Below are 25602 nucleotides of genomic sequence, written 5' to 3'. Positions count from 1 at the left end.
TTCAGAAACAGATTTATGTAAATTTAATTACTTTTTAGTAAATAAAGAACTATATAAAACTAGATAAACTTGAAGATATTGACCTTGAAGGAATAGTGCTATGAATATTACGGGTCTGTAAGGAAAAAATCCGAAATGAAAATGTACACGAGGAATGGTCCTAAACACTTTACAAGATCCTTAAGACAAAAACTGTTAACCTATATTCATCACACTGTTCGCCAAACGTGCACTGGTTTTTCATGGCTGCCATGTCGTACATTTAAAGGTGCGAAGACAGTCGGGCCCGTTATGTTACCAATCCGTTTTAAGCATGTTGTGTTTCATGTATTTGTTGCAATCATACGTACTTGAAATATAAACGTTTTAGAAACCCGAAACCGACCTGGACTATCTCAAACAAAGGAGCTTGTAAATAACTCAGTCATCATTCTCGGGATAGGTCTGCATGGTTTAAATAGACCTGTGAGATGATTTGAAAACCTCGCTCACTACGCTAATTTGATTCACAAATCCCCTGACAGGTCTATTAACACCATGCAGACCTTTTCCGAAAACAATAACTTTAACCTTTTACCGCTTCGTTTTACAATAAACGGTTTCAATTTAAACTTCAATGCGAATTCTTGCAAATCCACGAATCGCGCTTAGGCTAGCAATTTTTCGATGATTTAGAAAGATTTCCGTTGTAGTTATATCCGTAATAACGCACACAAATAGTATCAATATTTATATATTGTTTTTACAAGTTTGCTACAAATATGAGTAGTCATTCTATATCTATTTTATACATTTAGTCGTGAACGTTTATTTGCAACACGAGACCTTGCAGTATATTACCATATTGGACGAACGTGCGTACAGAAAAACCTGTATTTTTTGCAGTATTTGGACGGTTGAACAGTCCCATGCTAAACATACAATAAAGCCCTAAACGCGTGAAAATGTTCCGAATGTACATCGGGTGAGTTAAGCGCTCTATGTACAGATTGAGTATGCGTCTTGAAATAATAAAAAAAAAACTAATTTTTAATTTAAACTTAATTAAAATAAATATAGAATACAAAGGTGATTTCAATCGTACCCAGCTTGGATAACCAGATAGGACTCGCCTAGCGGCTCGTCCAGTATGGTTTTCTCAGCTGGGTACTCGTCCAAATATATCTACGTATTGTACAGAACAATGTTAAATAACCTAATATTAGCGTTACATGAGTAAATAACCATTTTGCTGTCCATTTATGGTGTATAGTCAATGTAAATATGAAGCATATGACGGCGTCAAGTTGCACCGAGACAGTCCATTTTGCACTGCACGTATATAAGCTCTGTTGAAGGGTTTCTCAGTGCGCTGCATGGCGTAAAGATTTAACACATCGCTTATTAAAAAACAACGTGGTCTCAATGTGCATTAGACGGCGTCAAAATGTAATGTCTCATTACATTTTACACTGCACGAACTGAGGTTGCGTCGAATGTCTTCACATTGGGCTCCATTGCACCATAATGTGCCGAACGGTTTCACATTACACTGCATTGCATCACGTTTTATTAAATCAAACAACACGGTTTTAATATGCATTACATGGCGTCTAGTTTTGATGAATCATTTCATTTTACACTGCACGCTGTTGTGTTGGACTTCTCACGTTGGGCTGCACTATAACTTGTCGGACTGTTTCATATTGCGGTGCATCGCAACATGACTTTTAACGACGTAAGTTTTCTACATGTTTAAAAAGATAAAGTTTGGTTTTAAATGGTATCTTAATACAATGGATTGAATAAAAAGTTACAGAATGCAATATTAGACAAGACGGCGTTAAAATGCACAGGCTGGCTTGTTAATGAATGGATTGTATAGTTACTATTTTGTTCAGCAACCGTCGCCTATATATATATATATATATACTTGCTACTGTTGGCTTGATACGGAACACTTTGCTTCCTCCCTTTAGTGTACATATTAGATATAATGGATGAACTATGATTACGGTGTTATTATTGCTTCTCCTAGACGTTACAACCACGTAAACATCACTTTATTTATTTTGTTTTCTTTCTCGTTTATGCAGTATGTAGTTCCATTCTCTAGGAAACACTCCTGGCTGTATTTGACAGCTTACAAGTAAAAGATGTTTCAAAGGACGGTGCCATTGTATACAAAGTTAGGGTTTTGGAAGAAGATGATAATGGTAGAACGCCGAAAGACCCGAAATTTAACGAAAGATACAAAACCGTTTTCCATACTCTGGCCGAAAGAGAAAATAAGGTAAAGTTGTAATATATCAGTATCCGCATTCTATTCGTTTAATGGTTAAAGTGCAATTATCATATTTGACATCGCTAAGTATTTCTTCGTGTAAAAAAATATCAACACAAATTATCAGAGAAATGATCACTTGATCACTATACGTAAAATGTGTTCTATTTTGAATAATTCATGTACTGTACGATAGTTTGTAGTTTTTTAACAATTGCACGGATAACACCATTCTGTTTTTAATGTCCATAAATGCTCGACCAGCCTCTTAATCTTAAATACGGAAAAAGTTAGTGGATTGACGATCCAACTGGGATATTAAAGGGGGTATAATAGCGGATGAAAGGTTTCCCCGTTGTTTTTTAGGTATTCCAAGTCCGAGAAGCCTTTTCTCATTTTTCTAAGTATAAACATCAAATCAAAGCAATTAATGAACAATCCATCTTTAGTTAGATGTTGCACTTTATGTGAAATTTCGATCCAGTAAATATAATTTTAAGTTTTATAAAAGGAGATGAAGAAACGAATTTTATAAGTGGTGCTTATATACTGGCTCAGTCATGTGGTTTTCTGTTTATACACAGAAACACATACCGCAGAACATTGAACAGCTATGATAAACTTTATTTAGATTTAGTTAATAACACACATGCTCCCATTTACTGACAGAGAGGGTAATCAGCTTTTTAAGAACGTGATATTGAATGAATTTTGTAATGAGCCAGGAACTGTTATCTAGTTACTGGTTAACTTTCATATCAACAGATCCGTGTTTACGGGTAATATCATCTCTTTAATTACATTGTAATGCTTCATTTGTTAACTTTTATTCAATTTCAGTCATGATTAAAAACGAACATTTTACATTTGTATGTGTTTCTTTTTTTTTTCTTTTTTATTTTTTTTTTCACAAGTTTCTTTGAAAATGATATATTTCTTAATAAGTAGCGAACTAAGTCACATAAACGGATGGAGTGGTGAATGGAATACGGAATATTTTGTATTGAATGCATGTGTCTTAATCTTTAGCTAAACTGTTTGAAAATTTTCAGAGCTTATTTTAACCCTTTTTTCGGTGTCGGCGTCGTTTAGCAAAAGCATTTTAACAGGTTTCTATTACTAATAAGTTAAAAACTTTCAATTTTACACCAATATTTGGCATCATTAGGTGACAATAAATGACATGATCTATAACATAGCTTTTATTTTGTCAAAAGTATTCCCTTTTAAACTTAGAATTTCTTAAACTTAGACACTTCTGATTAAGATTTTACATGTAAGCAGATTTTGAGATAAATGTCTCTTTACCATGTTTACTTCACTCATGTCTTTTACATAACGAGATGACCGCAAGTTACAGAATTTTAACTTTTATGCTGACAATAGTGTCAAAATTATACCCACTTCTAACTTATATTTTTAACCCGCCCGCTTAGCTCAGTAGGTAGAGCGTCGGTCTACGGATCGCGGGGTCGCGAGTTCGATCCTCGGGCGGGGCGTGTGTTCTCCGTGACTATTTGATAAACGACATTGTGTCTGAAATCATTAGTCCTCCACCTCTGATTCATGTGGGGATGTTGGCAGTTACTTGCGGAGAACAGGTTTGTACTGGTACAGAATCCAGGAACACTGATTAGGTTAACTGCCCGCCGTTACATAACTGAAATACTGTTGAAAAACGGCGTTAAACCCAAAACAAACAAACAAACAAATTTATATTTTTGTTAAAGTTTTGCATGGAAGGTCGTTTCTGGAAACTTCACGTACGTCTGCAGCATCATAACCTCACAGTGCACGTTGTGTAACTCGAGCTTTTACATTGTTACACTTGTGCCCCTTTCAGCATAAAGATTTTATATATGATTTTGGCAATATAACTAAAAACACTTTTACTAAAGGAGGCTAGCATTATGTGGAAGGGTTTAAAATAACCGAACGGCCTGTCATTAGACAAATTTCGTTAAATCATATTAAAACTATATATACGCTTGAGAAGACGGAAGTGTTTCCAATTTCATCAATGAATACAAATGCTGTCAATTCTTTTTTTGTCGCTGGCCTTTTCGTACGACGGATCGAGGCTTTTATTTTGTTTTACGAATAAAAAATGTGACGTCACCACTGTCGGTGTTTCAGACATGCACATCTAAGAGCTGAAGGTTGCCTCGAGATAGTTTACTCTTATTAAATGTTAAGCAGATGCCCGGTTGTAATTTATAGCATATTCTCGTGCAATTGAATTATTCTGCTTGCATATAAGTCTCACCAAATTGAGCTATTCATTTTACCACTCGTATTTTTAGAAACACCAGACATAATTTTTGTTTCATTATTGCTTGCGCTTGTACTATTATTGCAGATTACAGACAGTAAAGGTGTACAAATAATAATAATTCCAGAAACCAGTTTCAGAAGACGTTAAAACCCGCCCGCTTATCTCAGTTAGGAGAGCGTTGGTCTACGGATCGCTGGGTCGCGAGTTCGATCCGCGTGAGGTGGGGTGGGGTGGGGGCGTATGTTCTCCCTTCTCCGTGACGGTTTGATAAAAGACATTGTGTCACAAATCATTCGTCCTCCACCTCTGACAATTCATCTGGGGAAGTTGGCAGTTACGTGCGGAGAACAGGTTTGTACTGGTACAGAATCGAATGCAGGAACACTGGTTCGGTTAACTGACCGCCGTTACATGACTGAAATACTGTTAAAAAACGGCGTTACACACCTCCCCCCACCCCCACCCAAAAAAAAAAAACAACAAAAAACAAAAAAACAAAAAAGACAGAAGACGTTAAATATTATTATAAAGTTGTATTTTTCAAATTTCTTCATTTTGACTATAAAGTAGACTCATTTTTAGAATCATAGAAAATATGTATAGAAGGAATCAAAGGTCCAATAAAAATGAACTTAATTCAAGCTTCCGACGAAACGAAGAGATTTTAATGAATTGTAAACGCACTGAAATAACGTTACTATAGAAAAGGCTTACAATGACAAAACTATAAACGGGAAGTAAAAGTGTGTTAATGTGTGAAAAATGATTTTTCCTTTGACTTGAATAGTCTCGTATTCGACTCCCTGTGATATTTTGTACCTCATTTCGTTCTTTATTGTAACATGATAACTACGCTTGTCTTTGTTAAACGTTACATTGAGACATAACTGAAAACAATACTTTAACGTTTCAAATGTGTTTATAACACCAGGAAGTGATCAATCATCCCGCAATTAGACTGTTGGTCAACTATAAATGGACCAAATGGGCAAAGTACAGATTTATGTGAGTAACCATACTTAATAACCTTTAGAAACACATATGGCCAGATAAATGGCCAGGAAAATGTATGACTTAGATGTATTATAAACCACAAAATGTAATATCTACCAGATGAACTGAACATTGGTGTTAGTACATATTAGAACGTTCTCCTTCGCTTGTACCTGTCTACCACTAAATCATACCAGCTTGATATTAAGATATATATATATATATATATAAGATTGGATCCTGTTATAAAGGTGATATAACAAAATTACGACTGACACAGTAATTTCGACGGATTACATATAATTTGTTGAGTATTATTGTGTGGCATGATGCCTACGATTTGTTGTGTTCTCGTGTTAATTGACTTTGCCCACTAGTTCAAGAGCACCAAGAACGCCAAATAAGAAATTATACAAAAATTAAAGATTATCAAAACCAACAATAGTAAAAAAGAGAAAAAAGATCTTGTGTATGCTTTTGCAATAAAATTTGTGAAGAAACATGTTATTATGTTATGGTGCAAATGTATATTTAGCTGTTCTGTACGGAATCATTTACGCATTTTCAGTTTGCGTTTTTAAACACTTCTAGTGTTACACACAGTAGCTATGTCCAAATGTATGGACCATGTATAAAAGTTTGGCAAAAACGAAGTTAGCTGACAAAATAAGCTTATTATTAAAATTTTATAAATACAGTTTTGATTTGCTCTTGGGCCAAATATCTAATGAAGTATTATGATGATGCATGTTAATATGATTTATGGTCTGTGAACTATATCATTACTGCGTTTTAATGTGTGTTAACTACGTACTACACTGTGTTTGTATTTCTTTTCAGGCTGAATAGTTGTTTTTATTTATTCAGTTTGATTTCACTAACAATTTCGGTAGCTTTTTCTGCGACAACTGCTGATGTTAAAACGTACAACAATGGCTTACAATATGCACGAGGCTTTTTTGAAGTTGTTTCATATGGAACTTTCGTCAAATCATTCGGTTTAGAAATGTGCCAATTGATGAGGTAAGCAGTTAGACGCTATTTATAACCTGACGTTTTATTTTCAACAGCATTAAGGTGACGGTCACACAAATTTCGAAAGCTTTTCTTAATCGATAAGTATTCCGCTGTGATTATTAGATATGATCTTCTTGTTGTTGTTTTTCTATGTTACTTATTATATACTTCTGAAAGCGTATCAGTTGTCGTATTGTTCAGACTAATAGTAACTTGAGTAACATTAACGCTGTGTATTCCAAAGTGATGTGGTCACTATAATTATACCTCCTTCTGAGTCTGATTACCGCATCAAGTCTTCCAGGTTTCAAGTGCATTAATTTAGGTTGCCTTGATGCTGTTTATTTCGATCTTTCCAAGTTCGACGCCGAGAATTAACGAAGTCAGACAAGCTTATGCTAGGAAAATTAAAGTTATGATTTTAAACTAACAAAAGTACATGTGAATCTGATTAAATGCATATCATGGTCAGATGGTAAGATTGTTAAAAACAAGTATTTGTGACAGGCAAAGATCGCCTTTTACAAACGCTGTGAACATAGAGGTGCAATTTTACTATCACAGTTTTAAATCAAATATCTTTTGAGACACGTAAGCTCTATAGAATCTATTTTGTATTTACGACATTATCTGTAACTACCAAAACAAAGGATCGACATCGATTAGAATTTCATTGGAAAAGTTTGCAATATGAAAAAAAAAAAAAACATTATTTCATACACATCAGTCAAAATATTACTGAATGCAGAAGACATATGGTATGCGATGTCACGAATAATCGAGTCAAACGGATAAAGGTAGAGATAAAACAAAGCATTCAGTTGATTCCATCGCTCTTAATCAACTTGAGAGTTCGTTTGTTGACTTCTGCCGTGTGATTTCTAGAATCCGAATTGTCGTACCCATCCATCGTTTGACTGCTCCCGTAGTCGAGTGGTTAGTCTTTGTCTTGAAATTACTATAACCTCTCACTGATTGGGGTTGGGGAACGGGTCCGAGCCTTGCTACTGACCATATTTCTTTATGTGAAAAAGTTCGCAGTTTCTTACGGAGACGAGAGTCTAGCACTGGTTCTTCCCGGTAGCGATACTAAATTAAGTAATCCAACCACCCGACATCAAAGAAGAACTGTTGAAATCTGGCGTTAAACCCAAGAAAATAAATTCCCGTCGTGAGCAAGTTTCTTGGCAAGGAGACTTACTTAGTTATGAATCTCAAATCAAGTTTCAATTTGCTTTTAAAGCCAACTGAAGGAGCCCAGCACTTAAGGTTTCTAACTTCATGTACAACGGCTATATGACTAGAAGTTGAATTGTTGATGAGTAGGACCTAAATACATGCTCAATCTACGAAAAAAAAAAGATTCCAATTAATTCAAGCATGTTTTCAGAATCGCATGTTTGCTGGATTACCAAACACACAGAAATGCATAGACCTATTTCCTTTATAACTTGATAATGTGTGTAAACAGTGCATTTATGTTAAAACTAAATATATAATTTTTAATGTGAAAAGTGATATCCATCAGGCTATGATTTACTTTTGTAAACTTAAACTGTAAAAATAAACATCATTTTTTATCGACTTGTCACTTGGAAATCGATTTACATCGGTGACAGGAAAAAAAAATACTTATAATGTATACGTGAAATGATCGGGAGAATGTGACATAAATCAAGTTCAGTTTTACAGACATAATGTAATCAGTCCGAGTGCACGTAAAATATGTTTGTTTTGAAACTGAGTCTGAGATACGTCTAAAAACTGTAATATCATTTATTTTAAAAACCATAAATACGTTTATGACATACTTTTCAGTTTAACTTGAATCGCGTGTTGGGCGGAGTTTATGTAAATGACGGTTACAAAATTAGCCACTCTCGATAAGAAAATCGATATCACTAAATGTGTATGATGCAAACACTAAATTGGCGCGCTATTCTGAAATTGGCATAATCATTTTCTTGTATTTCTACTTAAAAACAGACATAGAAATATATCATGTTTCAGATCCTCTGTTAGCTTACCTGTTTTTGTTCATGCGGGCGAATTGACTTTTATTTCCTTTTCTTTTGTGGTGCATTTTTCCTAGCTCATTGTTTCTTACAGACATCGGCTTTCCTACTTCAAAATCAGCTATAACTTGTTAGAGTTAGTTTCAACATTGTTATTGATCTCAGTACTTCCTCTACGTTACATCAATACGCAAGTGCATTGGTATTTCTTTGCGTTGGGGTACATGATGTGGGTTATGAAGATATTCAAGTATGCGGTTTATTTCAGGTAAATGTTTAGTTATTGTATAGACATTGACAACAAACTTAAAATACATTAAAATTAAATAAACGTAAAGTGATATCATCTGCATGCTTGGTTTTCGTTGTACAAACGGGAAACATAAGTAGTGTACATTTTTCTTAACAGCGATAAGTCTTAATCATTGCTTTGAGTATACCGTTTAGTGCTGCTTGTGTGAGTCAACAGTTTAGTTACTTTGTGAGAAAACTCAGATGAGTTATTTTAAATTAAATTGGCATTTTTCATTTGTACATCCTTCGAACATTCATCCGCTTGTTAAAGTTAAGTCTTGGTAATGGGGAACATTAGTCAGTTACTTCCCCTGATTATGTCCAAGAAGTAGATTGGTCCTTCCTCTGTTTTTATCGTTGACTTCTTTTTTTTTGTAATTTTTAAAAGCAATATCTATACTAAATTTCATTGGATTGGAAAATGATTAAGGACAGTGTTTCTTTTAGTTGCCCTAAATTTAGGTTTGATTAATAAATTTTTATTTAGAAACCTACACATAAAATGCATATTTCTTTTGACCACCAGCAACATCTTGGATAAAGGTTATAACGAAAATGTCAGAGGAATCCAACTGAAAGGGACCAATGTAATATTTGGTTATCCTTGCACTTTACAACTTTTCAAGGAAAGTAACAAGCTAATGTTCCTCATTACAGCTGTTACTGGCAACCGCACTTTTGACTGGTAGATGTCTTAGTACAATGCATGCAATTTCAAGACATTAACTCAACATTATGTATTGTGCCAGCATTTTCGATCTATCTTCGGATTTTTACTAGTTTTTCCTTCGTTTATATTAGAGTGCTCAAGTTTTGTTATACATTTTCATGAATTGTTATTATTGTGCACATTGACTTCTTGCATACTTCTCACAATTGTGAGCTTTGAACCAAACATTATACACTTGGTAGCAGCTGTTAACTAAAGTAATTCAGCTAAAAGATGTTTTTTATGCTGTTACGGATCTCTGACCTGAAATGAATCCCGCATTGAAACCTAATCAGAAATCGTACCAGAAGTCTGTCATGCAATAATTTATTAAAAGAATTCAAACAGACTCACCTTTTGTTTCAAAATATTTCGAATGCATTTTTTTTATCTGACATAAAATAATCCATGCAACATAGTTTGAACACAAGCTACGCATACACACAAGTTTCAAATAGGTTACCTGTCTGCAATATTTTGTCCGAAGTTGCAGTTTTCACCTGATCTGAGTACTCTTCATTTTAAAACAAATAGGCGGTATAAAATCGTTGTTTATTGACCTTTACTAAGAACCTTAAGCATATAAGGTGTGTTTTTCCTAAATTTTGCCGAAAATAGTTATATATATATATAATTCAATTAAATTCAAAATTAGCAAAATACTGATTTTCAAAAATAACCACGTGCTCTGAACTTTTGCATGACGTCAGTTTTTGTCAGAGACTGTGCGAGATGTTGCGGTTCGACATTGGTTAGTTAATCAAATGGGGTTACGATATAACTTAATGGACGCTACCATCAGAAAATAGGATATCGGTAGCGTCAGTTAATAGGTTATGGCATGGCGTTTAACTAGTCGTCGACTTCCAGCTGGTTTTGGCCTGTCATCAAAATTTAGCCGAGAGGCTAGCCTACCACGCTTGCTACTAGCTGTGCTACATGGGTAATCTACCAGTCCAAAAGTGACCCAGCTGTAACTACTGCTGTAAGAGCTGCCTACTACCTTTTTTGGGCGAATTCAGTACTCCTTAGGTGTGACCTACCAGTTCTGAAGAGGTAAACTACTTCTTCTTAGAGGGCATCCAGCTACTTTTGAGGGGTTCACAACCACTGCCAAGAGGGCGACCTACCAGTTGATCTTCCACTTGTGAGAGAGACAACTGTGAGCGGAAACTTTTAGCGTGACCACCTCCATCATCTACTGAATACTGACACCATACCAGGCCCGTTGTGATCGTTAATTAACCGTACTCTTGCGTGTAATAATAATTTCTAAAAAATTGTAAGAGTATAACAGATTTATGTTGCAACAGTGTGGGGACCCGAAACGACATTGTCAGTTCCAGTGATCGAACCAATGCTTACGGAATACAGATATATCAGTTTGTTTTACAGATTTCGAGACCGTCGATGTCGCCGATCAAATTTCAGATGTTTAATCTGTGGCATGCCGTCTTTCGGTACCCCCTTTCCCTCATGGTCATCAAAACAGCAATGACATTGCTATAAATGATATGTCAAAGATGGTCTTTATAGAAATGACTAGCAGCCTTAAACATATTGAAAAGGAAATAATTGAATCAAACGCAACTCCCCACGGATCAGAGTAGGGATTATGATAGCAGAACTAACAGACCTCTTCCAATATGGCAAATACCACTGCCGAGAGGCCTACCTACCACTCATGAAGAGCTAACCGACCGCTTCTAAGAGGATATGCTGCTGTTGCCGAAAGAGCAATATACTTCATCTGAGGGGGCAAGCTGCAACTGCTGAGAGTGTCTCAAGTAGTGATTACAGTGGCAGTGCTTATATATTCCAATGACAACTTTCCCTGTAAAAATATGCATGGGTTATTTAGGGAGGGTTTATCTTTTTGGTAATCAGACCCCTCTTTTCCAATGCGAGGTGTATGAGTAACAGTATGATCATCTTTTGATTTATAATTTTCATGCTCCTTGATTACATTGTATGCCGTAAAGGCGGTATGTCCCAGGTAGACGTATGCTTAATCCAGTCATGCTAACAAATAATCTGAAAATATCTTCAATCAAAGGTAAAGGAGGCTGGCCGACCTTGACTGCACAAGGAAAATGTTTTTGCGTTCGATCGACTACCTTCGTTTTTTTAACAGATTTTAATAGATTAGTATCTGAACTTAAGTCAATCTACATAAAGATAGAAATATCCAGGTCATTTTCATCAAAACTTTGCCTTAGGTCAAAAAAGAATGGAAAACCTGGAGGACATGATGAAGACGTTTGAGATGCTTCTACAGCGTAAAAAGACCCTTGAAAGATGTAAAACGAAGAGAACAAAACCAGAAGCATGACCACTCTGAAATTAAAATACATTATGTGAGAAATTGCACGGGGCAGTATACAGGTGAGTCCTCAGTTAAGGAATAGCAACAAATTGAATCTGAAAAGCTAGGAAATAACGAGGATTTAAATATTAGGAGACCGATTCCGCATCTGGGAGGTCTAGGCCAACAAAACTATGACTGAGCGGGACCGTTGCGGGACAATAAAAGGTACTCAGCCAACTTGAGAGCTTAGTGAAGGCATGTACTTAGAAGGTTTTGTTGAGGTACCACCGATGAAATTTACAGCAGACACGGGGATGTCAAGCACGACCCTATTAACCAGTGTATGATAAGCTCGATTCTAGACTAAAACTACATGACTCTGTTCGTCCTAGAGGAGCAGGATGCTCCACTATGAGAGATGGGCAAAGCAATTTCCTTCATCTAACTGGTAAACTTGGCGTGTAGAAAGAAGTGATAGTCGCTGTAATTGAAGACGAAGCCTTTCGAAAATGGCCGTGAAGATATGCTGAAAAGATACCATGTCGTCAGGGAAGAAGGCAAGTTAAAACATGGAAAGTAGTTTTGGCAGACAAGATTAGCATACCTAGAAGTTCGAAAACACTGGTAGATGAATTTGAGTCAAAGAAGACGATATATATCTAGTGCAACCCACAGGGGAGATGTCACTGGTGATGGCGTCAGTACTGGTTGCTATAATTGGGAGTGCTATGTCAAAATATAAGATCCACATATAAAAGAAATGTGTCATACAAAAGAGTGCATCTCCCTAGACTAGTCCAATTGTTCTGGCAAGAAAGAATCATTGGCGATAAGTTCATCTGTGGACTCATGTAAAGTGAACGCCTTAGTGATGCCTGATGACTTTCCACTACTTAGACTGTTTAGATATTGTCGCCGGCGGTGTGAGCCTATTCAGTAGTTTTGACTGGACACGTGTTTTTTCCAGATATCCCTTAAAAGAGAGGTCATTACAAAAGGTGCACATGTATGCAAGTTTGGGCGATTTAAGATGACGAAAATACATTTCGGACTCAATAACAGCAGCACTACATTCCAGCGCACTATGGAAGTGGTATGCCAAGACCTCCAGTGTGAAACATGCCTTGTTTACATCTACGATATTGTCGTCCTTGTGTCGACATCTGAACAGCTCATTGAAAGGACAGATCAAGTCCTTCGTGAGTGAATCAAACTGGACTTGAGCTTCGCCCTGACTAATACCATATGTTTTAAGCAGAAGCTGTCTTCTTTGGCCAAGACATGTGAAATGATCGGATGAACCCTGACCCTACTAATGGGTCCATGAAAGTAAATTGACACAACCTAGAGAAGGATAAACAAGCTGTTGAGACAGGCTCATATTATCGCCGTTATGTCAGGGAATTCGCTAGGATTGCGCAACAATCCGTCAAAATGACGAAGAAAGATATGTTTCATTGACATGAAGTGTGTATAGCAGCTTTTGATTTCATTAAAGAAGTTTCTATCAGTCCAGATATTACACGGTTTTCGGTAAACAAAGTGGAGTGTGTGGTGGGGGGGGGGGGGGGGGGGTAGGGGGGGCAGGAGAATCCGTGCTTTTTCTGTTTATGGACGCTTCGGAGTATTGCAAAGCTCTTTCGAGATATCCCCAGAGAAACGACCACTTTGTATTGAAGTTGGTTTGAAGGAGCCTTTAAAATGTAGCCCTTTCAGTAATTGCCGAAGACGACTAAAATGATGCGATAAGAACTGCCATTTGTGAAGCAAGCAAAAGAAGTGGCATGATTGCGAAACGCCAGTCTTAAGAGGCCCTAGAGTATACAGTTGCCAGGAAAGCATGTGTAGGAAAGCAAGTACCTCAGATGCAAAGACAGACATAATTTAAATGTTCATGGCCGAATGGTTTTTCATCAATAGACATGGAAGCCAAGCAGAAGACAGCCCCTCATATCTCGCCAATTTTTTAAGTCAAACGAAAAAAACATGGAAGCCGTTTAGCGACGAAATGCAAAGGGAGTGTCCAAAGACAAGACACTACTGGTTTCTGTTAGATAACTTTATTATACGGGATGGCATTTTCTTTAGAAAGTTCTTTATATCTGCCTTATCTAATATACGACTGCAAGCAACAACTTAAGGAGAATGTCCTTTACCAGTCGCACAGTTTTGTTATCGGCAAAATTTGTAACAAAAAGGACAACATAGAAGACATAGCAACACTATTATCGGTTTGAAATGTAAGACAGGGATCGTCATTACATTCAGTCATGTGATACTTGCGCGGCAAAATAACACTTTTACATTATTGCCAACAGGAACACAACTTGGCAAGTAGAAAGAAAGCGTTAAGGTTACTACAGATCAGCCTAACTGTTTCTTTTCATGAATAAATGTTGAAGTGTTTTCGACCATTCATACATTCTCGACCATCATTTAAGATTTTAATTAGGAAGGTTGTATTCAAGGACTTGGATCAACTCAGTGACTAAACGAGAGATTCGCCTTTACTCATTTTATTTTCTAGTTATAGCGATTCTCTGCAAATAAAAATACAACAACAGTCATACAATGTTAACCAAATATACATATACTCATATAACCAACAGAATGCACTTTGAAACATATTTCACATCATTAACTTTAGGTTGCACAATCCGATCATGCAGAAAGTTAAACTTAAAGTCTATATATTCATTTTATGCTTTTTTAACAAATATTATATTATAACTTCAAGTTCAATAAATTACGCTTTGAATAAATTAGCAGTATTTATTACCGAATTTGGTCTCTTACTCATCAAGTCTCTTCAGAATAATTAATGTCCACAGTTAACGTTCAGTTCAGTTAATGTTTCAAAGTCTGGGCGGAAAACGAAAGTATAAACAACTGCATTGTATAACGTTGGCGTCAATTAACGCCGCAAATTATCATGTGGCTGAAGGCGCCAAACAGACGTCAAATAAATAGCGTCAGATACAATAAATATTAGAAACTACATTTATTTTTCTCACAGTTGTATTCGCAATGTTGTGAAATTCTAGGGCTATGATAGTGTGTTTGCTTATGGCCATATTTTGGGTTCCAAAGTATTTATAGCGACATTATTAAACCAATCTGGTGTCTGAAGTTTATTCTAAGCAATGCCGCCCGTCTGATTTCTACGACTTGACCGAGTTATGATGTCATCAGAATGGCAGAAATGTTCAAAAATAATTTTATCATCATCTACTAATGATTGATCGGAGTTGTTTGTTTTTGATGGTAAAGTTAGGTTTCTTCTGTATTTTACATTGTACTATTTGAAAACAATGGTCGTTACTATATAGAAATTAAATTGATTGCAACAAGCACTGTTAGTATACATATTTAGCATATTAAAAGTGCTAAAAAGGAAAGGTAATGTTGTTTTGCTGTCAATTCCATCTGCTGGAATTTCTTTAATCATTTAAATATGTGAAAGAATCTTCAAAATCGACCTAAAAATAAGAAAGTTATGAGCATTTCAATATTTGATCAAAATGGCAACCATTTTGTTTCCATGGCAACAAAAAGCAAAATAGCGGATTTATTTAATTTCTAGACATATTTCAACTGTATTTACTTATTTCTGTAAAATAATTTCTCTATTTTTTCCAGCTATAATGAAAGAAATTAGCATGTTTTACATATTACATTCAAGAACCATATAAAGTTAATCTATTTAAAAGGTTATTTGCTAAAAAAGGAATTCAACAGTGTGTAAATGACGTCGTAAACACACAAAATGGCTGCCTCTGTGATCAACAATTTTCTTAAATATCAAAATGCAATATCTTTTTCAATAGTGCTCCGATTTTAAAAATTCTTTCAGCGTTATGAAAGGCGTGGTAATGGCTTTTTCTGTACTTTAATGAGGATTTTCAAGATTTAGATCAATCTGTACTGATGGAATATTTACGACGGAGGTACACATAGAACATCTATAAATGGATGCGAAATGAAACAAAAACTTTGCTGAAGCAATTTCTATGTTGCATCGGAATTGAATGTAAATCAATAAAAGAAACCTGTTGGTAATTATCTGACAATGATAATGCTACCTAACCGGAAAAAAGCATTGATAGATTAGAAAACCTTAAAACCAAAAATACCATCACTTAGCAGGAAATTGAACTCTAGACATTTCAAAAATTGTATATAGATATGTTGTTAAAAAGTTCTGCATGTGGACTATTTCACGAATCTTTCTGTTTTTCTTTCTAGTGAACATTTGTCGTGCCACTTAGGACAAATAGTCGAAACAGTAAGACACGATCTGACTTTTACTTTCACATATAGGAGTTACTTTCTATTTTCGTTACTGTTGTTGTGACATTCATATATCTTCGCTATTGTCCCATTAAAATTGATGTGTCGTGAAACCCTTTAACTATGAAATATAACTATTCCGTGAGTATCCAGTAGAAACTGACATCATGTTTGTTGAGCAAATCAGAAAAAAAATGTTTACCCTCTGTATGAAACAAATGAATAGATTTTGATCTTCTATCATTTTCTTGTTAATATCTTCTCTGCAATGTTGTTTTAAATATCATTGTTTCATACCTGTTATATAGAAACAATGTATGATAATTATGTTATGTTTTCTATTCTAAAATCCTCTTGTTTAGTAGGTAAAAGTTCTTGCTCATAAAAAATGAACCCTGACTTATTTGATTATTCAAATCTTTTATAGTGTATGTTCTAGTGAATGACACCAACTGAAGCCAGTAAAAACTTAAATAAAGGTACTGTTTACTTTAATTTATATGGTAATTTAAAGACACCAAAGAGCAAACCAAAGTTTAAAACTGGTGATCGAGTTCACTTCTACAAACTTAAACGACATTTTGAAAAAGGATATACACCAAACTGGACAGAGGATATATTTATAATTGATAAAATCCATAATACAAATCCCTGAACATACACTATAAAAGATTTGAATAATCAAATAATTCAGGGTTCATTTTATGAGCAAGAACGTTTACCTACAAAACAAGAGGATTTTAGAATAGAAAAAGTTATTAGACGAGACTATAAGAAAAAGCAAGCTTTAGTAAATTGGAAAGGTTATAGTGAAAAATTTAATAGCTGGATACCATTTAGTGAACTAAAACAAATATAATTAAATTTCAAAAATGTATCACATAAATGTGTAGTAAAATTCTAATTTCTAATGGAACAGAAACAATAGATCAATTAATTATTCACTTGCTGCTGCTTACAGAAATGTTATCAGTTTTGTGGAGAGTAAATACAGGATTACAAATTACAGCAGGTATATTTGGTTGCTCAGCTGCATTAGCACTTGTTCCAGCTACTCCTATATTTGTAGCAGTTGCTGGCGCTGTTCCATAAGTAATCACTATATTTATTAATAGACTAAAAGTTAAAGACAAGAAAACTATTTTAAAATTACATCATCACAAAATAAAACAACTAATAACAAAAGCACGGATTGGAAAAGAAAATAAAGAAGATGAGAAAAAAGTTATTGAATATATTTTTACAATACAGTTAGAAATGCAGGAAGAATAAAACTATTCAATGCCTTTTGAAATGTATATGAAGAAAAATAAACTTAACGGATATAGAAATAAAAAAGAAGAAGAGTTGTATTAAATATATTTATTTTTTACGTGCGTTTTTAAAAGATTTTTTTCTACAAATGTATTATATAAATGGTTAATAGAAAGGTAGATAGAATGATTATGCCAAAATTATCTAGCGCTTCAGGAGAAATATAGAATGAAGGTAAAAATTCATATGAAAAGTACTAAAAGAAGAAACGTTATTAAATCAAAACTTGATCAAATTAGCGATGAATATAAAAACATGTGATTGATCAATTAAAAAAAATGTTATAGATCCTTATCTTTTAGAAAAGAATATAGATTTATTCGAATGGGATTGTTGTTGTTTATTAACAGAAGAGGAAAATAATAAAACATTATGTGATTGCCCCAGACCAAATAATCATCGAAACAATCCTAATAAAGATAATTGCAACCGATTGTGACACTAATGAAGAAAAAACATATAGAAGCACTTACGCAGCATCTAAAGACCTTGATGTTAAGGTATTGGACCCGTAATAGAGTATCTCCTTTTTGAAGAGTATTCAATTCCTACCATAAACCTACTTTAACTGCAATTTTCAGGGGACCGTAGGTTCAAACCCCACTGGGACCAAATTTTTTTTCCATGTTTTCTTTTTTTTCTAGTAAGTTTTTACTTCTTTCAAGACTTATTATGGATGAATTGTACAAAAATAGATTTTTTTAAATTTTATAAGCGATTTTTTGCTGTTCAATGTGAATTTACCTCTGAATCAGGAGGGGTAGAGTTAGACATCTTTAAAAATACTGAGTTACGTGCGGTAAAAGTTCTCTATTTTGCCTTCATTCTTTAGATTACATATTGTGGAAGAAATGCAGGTGGGTTTTACTTCTGCCCCAAGGTTTCGACCTTACTTTTTCAATGTTGAAGTTAGAATTCTGTCTCATTAAATCTGTTTACTTGAGGCACCCTAGACAAAAATGATTTTTACAGTTTTATTTTGTATTTTATAATTATTTAACAATAGTTTGAAGTTTCCTTTATCAAAATTAATGCTGTAATGAATTCTCTGCAAACGTTTTAGATAGTGGCCATCACATTGAATTTTGTCTCTCCTTGAGCGTGAGGAAATACCATAAATCATATAAAATTCACAAAAAACGGCACGGTAAAAGTTGTTTAAAATTTGCAACACATTGTGAAACATGGTCAACTTTAAGAATATACCAAGCAAATGCCATTTTTTAAACATAACTATTAGGGATAAAATACCTTAATTCTAGGTTAATAAAAATGTGTTGTGAAGGGCAAAACTGAGTAAAAACCGGAAAATCTAAATCAAATGGGAGAAAGTATGAATTTAAATATTTTATCTCTTCTTAAACTTTATTTTTTTATTTTATTTATTTAATTATTATGTTTTTTTTTTTTTTTTTGCTTAACGATTTTTTTCTAAATATAATATATAGATGGCTGTTAAAGAAATTGAGAGGTCTTTAAATTTATATATTAAGAAATTAGATATTAAAATTACATATAGACGAGATCCAAAAAATCAACTATATTTAACTATAGAAGACTCATTTGATGTTCTAAAATCTGAACTTAAAACTTTAAAAGGTATAAAAATAAATGTTGTTTTAAAAATAACATTTGCGGAAATTAGTAAAACAGATACAATATATAAATCAGATTATTTTCAAGCAAAGGCTTTAATTATTATGAGAGAATCTCAAACAAAAAACACTTTACGTCAAGCTTTTGATGAAATAGAATTGGTTATTAGATTTCAGAAGGAAATGACTGGAGAATAGAGTCAGTTGATGCTTGTTATATAATTAGATATAGATACACACCACTGGCTGCTTCAAGTGATTTAGAATTACCAACTTTTTGAAAGCAATTACAGAATTCAATGATAGGATTGATAAATATAAAGAATGATAAAGATAATGAATGTTTTAGATGGTGTCATTTAGCTTACAAATTTCCTGTTGAAAAAGACCTTCAAAGAGTTTCAAAATATAAAAAGCATATAGAAAAACCTAATTATAAAGGAATACAATTTCCTGCTACAATAAATCAAATACCTAAAATAGAAACCCAGAATGATAGTTCATTTAATATATTTGGTTATGAAGATAATACTATTTATCCATTGTATATATCAACAAATCCATAAGAAGAACACTGTGACATGTTGTTAATTAATAATGACAAAAGAACACATTATGTTTGGATAAAAGACTTTAATAGATTAATGTTTAACCAAACAAAACATGCAAATAAAACACATTTCTGCAAATCATGTTTACAATGTTTTTCTCAAGAAAGAATATATTCCGAATTGTTTAGCTATTAATGGAATTCAAGCTGTAAAAATGCCAAAAGAGGGAACTAAAATACATTTTTAAAAATTATTATAAAGGCTTAGCCGTACCTTTTGCTTTTTTTGTTTTTTGGGGGGTGGGGCGAGGGGGGGGGGGGGGGTGTTAACGCCGTTTTTCGACGTATTTCAGTCATGTAACGGCGGGCAGTTAACCTAACCAGTGTTCCTGGATTCTGTACCAGTACAAACCTGTTCTCCGCAAGTAACTGCCAACTTCCCCACATAAATTATCAGAGGTGGAGGACTAATGATTTCAGACACAATGTCGTTTATCAAATAGTCACGGAGAACATACGCCCCGCCCGAGGACCGAACTCACGACATCGCGATCCGTAGACCAACGCTCTTACCTACTGAGCTAAGCGGGCGGGCGTATCTTTTGTAATTTATGCTGATTTTGAATCAATAACTAAGAAAGTATCATCCATCTGCTTTGCCGTCACCTAAATCTTCATTTACTGAAACATATCAAAAACACATAGATTGTGGTTACGGTTATAAAGTTGTTTGTTGTTATGATGATAAATATACTAAACCAATACAAGTTTACAGAGGTCTTATGCAGTTCATAAATGTATCGAAAAAATGCTTGAGGAAGAGGAATATTGTAAGGAAATATTTAATGAAAACTTTAACAAAGCTTTGAAAATGTCTAAAAAAGATGAAGCTTTATATAAAAAACAAACCTCTTGTCATATTTGTGGAAAAGAATATAAGGAAAATAAAACTAAATAGTAATAGATCATTGTCATATAACAGGAACATTTAGAGGAAGTGCTCATTCAGAATGTAATATTAATTTTAGACTAACACACAAAACTCCTGTTAATTTTCATAATTTTAGAGGTTATGATGGTCATTTTATTATGCAACAAATAGGAAACTTTAAAAAAGAAATATATTTTATTCCTAACAATATGGAAAGATACATTGCATTTATGGTAAGTGATTTGATTTTTATAGATAGTTTTCAATTTATGTCTCAATCATTGGATAGCTTAGTAAAAAAATATTCCATAATTTAAATACATTTCTCAAGAATTAAAAAAAATGAATTTTTAAAAACAAAAGGTATTTATCCATATGATTACATGGATTCATTTAAAATTTTAAAGAAACAAAATTACCTCCTAAAGAAGAATTTTATTCTATTTTAAATGAAACACACCTATTTGACAATAAATATGAGCATGCTAAAAATGTTTGGAATAAATTTGAAATAAAAACAATGGGAGAATATCATGATCTATATTTAAAATCCGACATATTACTTTTAGCTGATGTCTCTGAGCAAATTAGAAAACTGTGTTTGGAATATTATAAACTTGACCCATTATTTTAGTAGTCCTGGTTTAGCTTGGGATGCAGTGTTACAAATGACTGGAATAAATCTAGACTTAACTGATATTGATATGTATATTTTTATTGCATGAGAGGAGGAATAAGTTATATAGCTAATCGTTACAGCAAAGCAAACAATAAATACATGAAATAGAGAAAAGTGGAAACTTCACAGGTCGCTCAACACGACAAAAACGAAAATGTTGCAGGCTCGGTTTGATTGAGCCTGTTCATGGACGGTAGTGGAAATGCAGGCTACCGTCCACGCGCTCTAGCCCCGGGTTGAGCAGAACTCAACATTTAAACATGCTAAAAGTACAAAAAGCAATTTAAGAGACATCCGCAGATGTATTCAAACGGCGATGAACATGGAACCTTCAATGATACACGTGTTGAGGCGTGTAATTCCATGAAGAGCGGCGTTTGGTCCCCAGATAAAGTAAAGGGTTTGCCCCAAACGAGAAAACAATGGGCAGAACTAAACAAACTGGAAGACTATGATCCAAAATTAGACAGTAAATACTTTATGTACATAGATGCCAATAAACTCTACGGTTGGGCCATGTGCCGACCTTTACCCTCTGGAAATTTCAAATGGGTCACTTTAAAAGAATATAAGAAATTAATTGCGAAAGGTAAAACCAACTTTATAATTGAATGTGATCTTGAATATCCAAAAGAATTACATGATCTTCACAACGGTTATCCCTTAGCTCCTGAAAAGATACTCATTCAAGATCAGTTTCAAATTATAGTAAAAATATTAACAAAATTTGAAATTAGAAAAAGTAATGTAGAAAAATTAGTTCCAACTTTAATGTGAAAAACAAAACTGTGTTGTTTATTATAAAAATCTTGAACTATACGCACAATTAGGATTAAAAGTAACAAAAATACATAAAATATTAACTTTTGACGGAAGTCCTTGGTTAAAAGAATATATTGTTTTTAGTACTCAAAAAAGATCTAAAGCAGATAATTCATTTGAAAAAAGACTTTTTAAACTCATGAACAACTCTGTATTTGGTAAGACGATGGAGAATTTACGAAAAGAAATCTTTTATTGAAGTATATAGCGAAACCTTCATTTTTTAGTTCAACAATGTTTAATAAGAATTTGTTTGGTATTCATAAAATAAAAGAAAGTTTATTATTAAACAGACCTTGTAATGTTGGAATGTGTGTTCTTGTTTTATCTAAATATTGAATGTGTGATTTTCATTTTAATTACATTAAGGAAAAGTATAAAGATTCAGCAAAACTTTTATTCACTGACACTGATTCATTATGTTATGAAATAAATACTGAAGATGCATATGAGGATTTTTATGAAGATTCCGAACTGTTTGATAATAATGATTATGATAGTAATTCAAAATTTTATTTCGATAATAATAAAAAAGTAATTAGAAAAATCAAAGATGAAGCTGCCGGCATTCCTATTGTTGAATTTGTTGGATTAAAAGTAAAATATATTCATATTTACTAGAAAATGAAAATAACATCACAAATGCAAAGGAATAAAAAAACACGTAGTAAAGAAAACAGTAGTTCATGAATTACAAAGATACTTTGTTTAATTCAACCCAAAGTAATCAAACCTTAAAAATTATTCGTTCTGATAAGCACAATATTTCCAGTTATGTTATTAATAAAACATCTTTATCATGTTATGACGATAAAAGATATATTCTTGATAATGGTATTAATACATTAGCTTACGGTTGTAGAACCATAAATTGTTAATGGAATATTCTTAACGTTTAAACCATCTATATAAATAACATCATTTGTTTGAAATTGATCAGCATATTTAATAGAAATAGATTCATTTTTTTCTGTTATTTTTTTACATTGTAACTTTAAAGAATTTTATTTTCTTTGTTTTTTTAATTCTAATTTAGCTTCTCCTTTATCTAATTTAATTGCATCTATAGGAATAATTAAGATGCAATTTTGTCTGATTGTTACGTTATTACCATTTTGAATAAAACTGGGACCAGCATTACCATTGAAATAATCCAGCAGCATCTTCTGTTGCAGATGTTAAAAAGGAAGTTTTCTTACTATTTGCCTTTCTATTTTATTTACTTTTTCATTTATATTATTGAATATTCCCATTATCTAAAAAGCAATGGAAATAAATAAATTAACTAGATAGAATTACTTCCTGGTTCCATAGTAAATTGATCATTCTCCGGTATGTCTCTACCTACATTTGGATGAAGTTTAAAGTCCATTCATTTGCTTAAATTAATTTCAATTTTTTCTTGAAGATCAATGTTGTATTTTTAACTTCAGGTGATATATACTCTTGTCCGTTTGTGTGATCACTCCACCAGTCAAAAAGAAACAAGTTAAAACTTTTATTAAAGGAGCCTATGATAATGTTGATTTCGATTATGTAATCCCATCTTGTTGGCTAGAAATACATTATCTTTAAATTTTTCTATTAACTCATGATTTATAATTTATAATCTTATTAGCCCGTACTCCAAAAAATACAAAATCTGTGGCTATTTGTTTTTGTTGTAACTGTTTATCTTCAATAATATATCTTTTTACAGGATGATGCTTTACATGTAGTTGTCTGCTATTGTAGTATTCAAAAAGAAACACTTCACGTCTTACTGTTTCTAGTTCTTCTTCTATTGCTTTATAATTGTCATTATTCAGCCAAATCATCAGCTCGCTTTGTTGTAACTACATCAGAAGCAGACAAATTGTCAACAGTAATTTTTGTTCTAGCTAATTGTGTTTCTTATTTTAAAAAAGCATTTTTTACTTCTGTAATTTTTTCGGCATTACAGGTAATCGCTTCCACATTAGAGGTAATTGATTCTCCTTGTATAACTGATTTTTCAACTACAAAGTCCAGTTCATTTTTCTCTTTTTTCAATTTTAGTTTTAAATTCTTTAATATCTTTTTGTAATATTTCTGTAAGTGTAAATCTTTTTCTTCTTATCATTCGCGACTACACTGTCAGACCAGTAGCTTCGATGAAACCTGTGGTTTGCCGCAGATACTCAATGCCTCCATACAATTTCTTGAGGTATCTATCGGCCAAGTCGCAGCTCGCTCCTGGTCATGCCTTTTACATCTCTGAAGTATATGCTCCGCAGTCTGATCTTCTTCACCACATGGACAAGTTGGCGATGATGTCAGTCTGTATTTCTTGTACATTGAGCTTGTTGTGCCCTGAGCGGAGCCTGACCATCATCACTTGTTCAGACCGATCAAGGAGATGAAAAGCATCTTCTTCCCTCCTTGGTCTCGTTAGTGTCTTGATGATGGTGACGTTCTCTTTGTAACTCACAGGTTCTGTTGATTGTTCTGACTGAGCTCCTAGCTTAGCCAGTTTGTCTGCCTCTTCATTGCCTGAAAGTCCACAATGGGATGGAATCCACTGAAGTGCTACTTTGCAGATTATACTCAGGCTCTGCATTCTCCTGGCTAGCTGCGGAGCTTTATTGTTGATCAGAGCTTCCATGACAGACAGTGCATCTGTGAGAAAGACGACTGAGGAGCTTTCTTCTGCCGAGTCTTTAACAATTGAGACGGCCTTCATGAGTGCTTCAGTCTCTGCCTTGTAATTGTTGCAGTGTTTTCCTGTGGCTGCATGTAGTGTTTCTCTCTTGCCAGATGGATATTGAATGAAAACTCCTCTCCTCCATCTTTGACGGGGCATGTGGCTGATCCGTCTGTATAGACATGAGGCCATGATTCCGGAGGATAGTCTTCATTGATCATAGCAAGTGTGAGGCTCTTCCGAATGCCTAAATCCTCTTGCTTCCCGCGGTCAAGACGAGGAACAGAAAGTCTCACAGTCACTGAGGACAGATCATTCGCTAGTGGGTTTATAATGTCTTCACTACCTAGGGGAGTTGTTGGTATGTTCAGCTCAGTTTTGAACTCTCGGTTGAGTTTCTTTGCCTAATGTACGAAGCTGCGATTCTTTGTGTAGCCATCTAGCTTGGCTTTCATGGGATGGTCTTGAAACTTGCATGTCTTCTATCTTGTAACGGTTGTGTGCCTGTTAGCTTCCCCATGAAGGAGATTGGTGTAGACTTTGTAGCACCTGTCTTGATCCGCAATGCTTGGTTCTGGGCCTTGTCTAAAGCCTGTTGGTTAGTTTTGGCAGTAGTGGACCAGGCAGTTGAGCTATTCTCTAAATGGGGTCTCACTGTTCCCTGATATACTGTCTTGAGTATTTGCTCATTTGCTCCCCACGTTGTTCCAGCAAGTTTGCGCATCATGGCAAGCTTCCTACGGGCCTTCCCTTCTGCTTGACTAATGTGGGGCTTCCAGGTTAGCCGTTTGTCAAAGGTCACTCCGAGGTATTTTGCTTCAATCAACAAAGTATTTCCCATCTTGATTTTTCCCGCCCTCTGCTTTGACGACAGGGAGAATAGTG

The 25602-nt window shown here is 34.1% G+C and overlaps 1 protein-coding gene across 1 annotated transcript; it reads left to right on the top strand.

The window, feature by feature from the left end:
• The first annotated feature begins 1702 nt into the window (after positions 1 to 1702).
• On the top strand, positions 1703 to 7033 carry LOC128552963 (uncharacterized). The gene is made up of 4 exons (XM_053534056.1): positions 1703 to 1717; positions 2096 to 2272; positions 5470 to 5543; positions 6372 to 7033. Exons 1-4 carry the CDS (start codon positions 1703 to 1705, stop codon positions 6556 to 6558), a joined length of 453 nt encoding a protein of 150 aa, XP_053390031.1. The 3' UTR covers positions 6559 to 7033.
• The last annotated feature ends 18569 nt before the right edge of the window (positions 7034 to 25602 follow it).

This window comes from Mercenaria mercenaria, unplaced genomic scaffold (genome assembly GCF_021730395.1).
Source record: "Mercenaria mercenaria strain notata unplaced genomic scaffold, MADL_Memer_1 contig_3331, whole genome shotgun sequence".
Lineage (NCBI taxonomy): Eukaryota > Metazoa > Mollusca > Bivalvia > Venerida > Veneridae > Mercenaria > Mercenaria mercenaria.
Note: the sequence above shows the minus strand (reverse complement) of the source record. Positions and strands in the feature narration are given on the sequence as shown.

What these genes read in the sequence shown, in the direction of transcription:
- LOC128552963 (XM_053534056.1), top strand. An exon ending in TGGCCGAAAGAGAAAATAAG is followed by an intron (nt 2,273 to 5,469) that starts GTAAAGTTGTAA and finishes TTATAACACCAG; the next exon opens with GAAGTGATCAATCATCCCGC. An exon ending in TGGGCAAAGTACAGATTTAT is followed by an intron (nt 5,544 to 6,371) that starts GTGAGTAACCAT and finishes ATTTCTTTTCAG; the next exon opens with GCTGAATAGTTGTTTTTATT.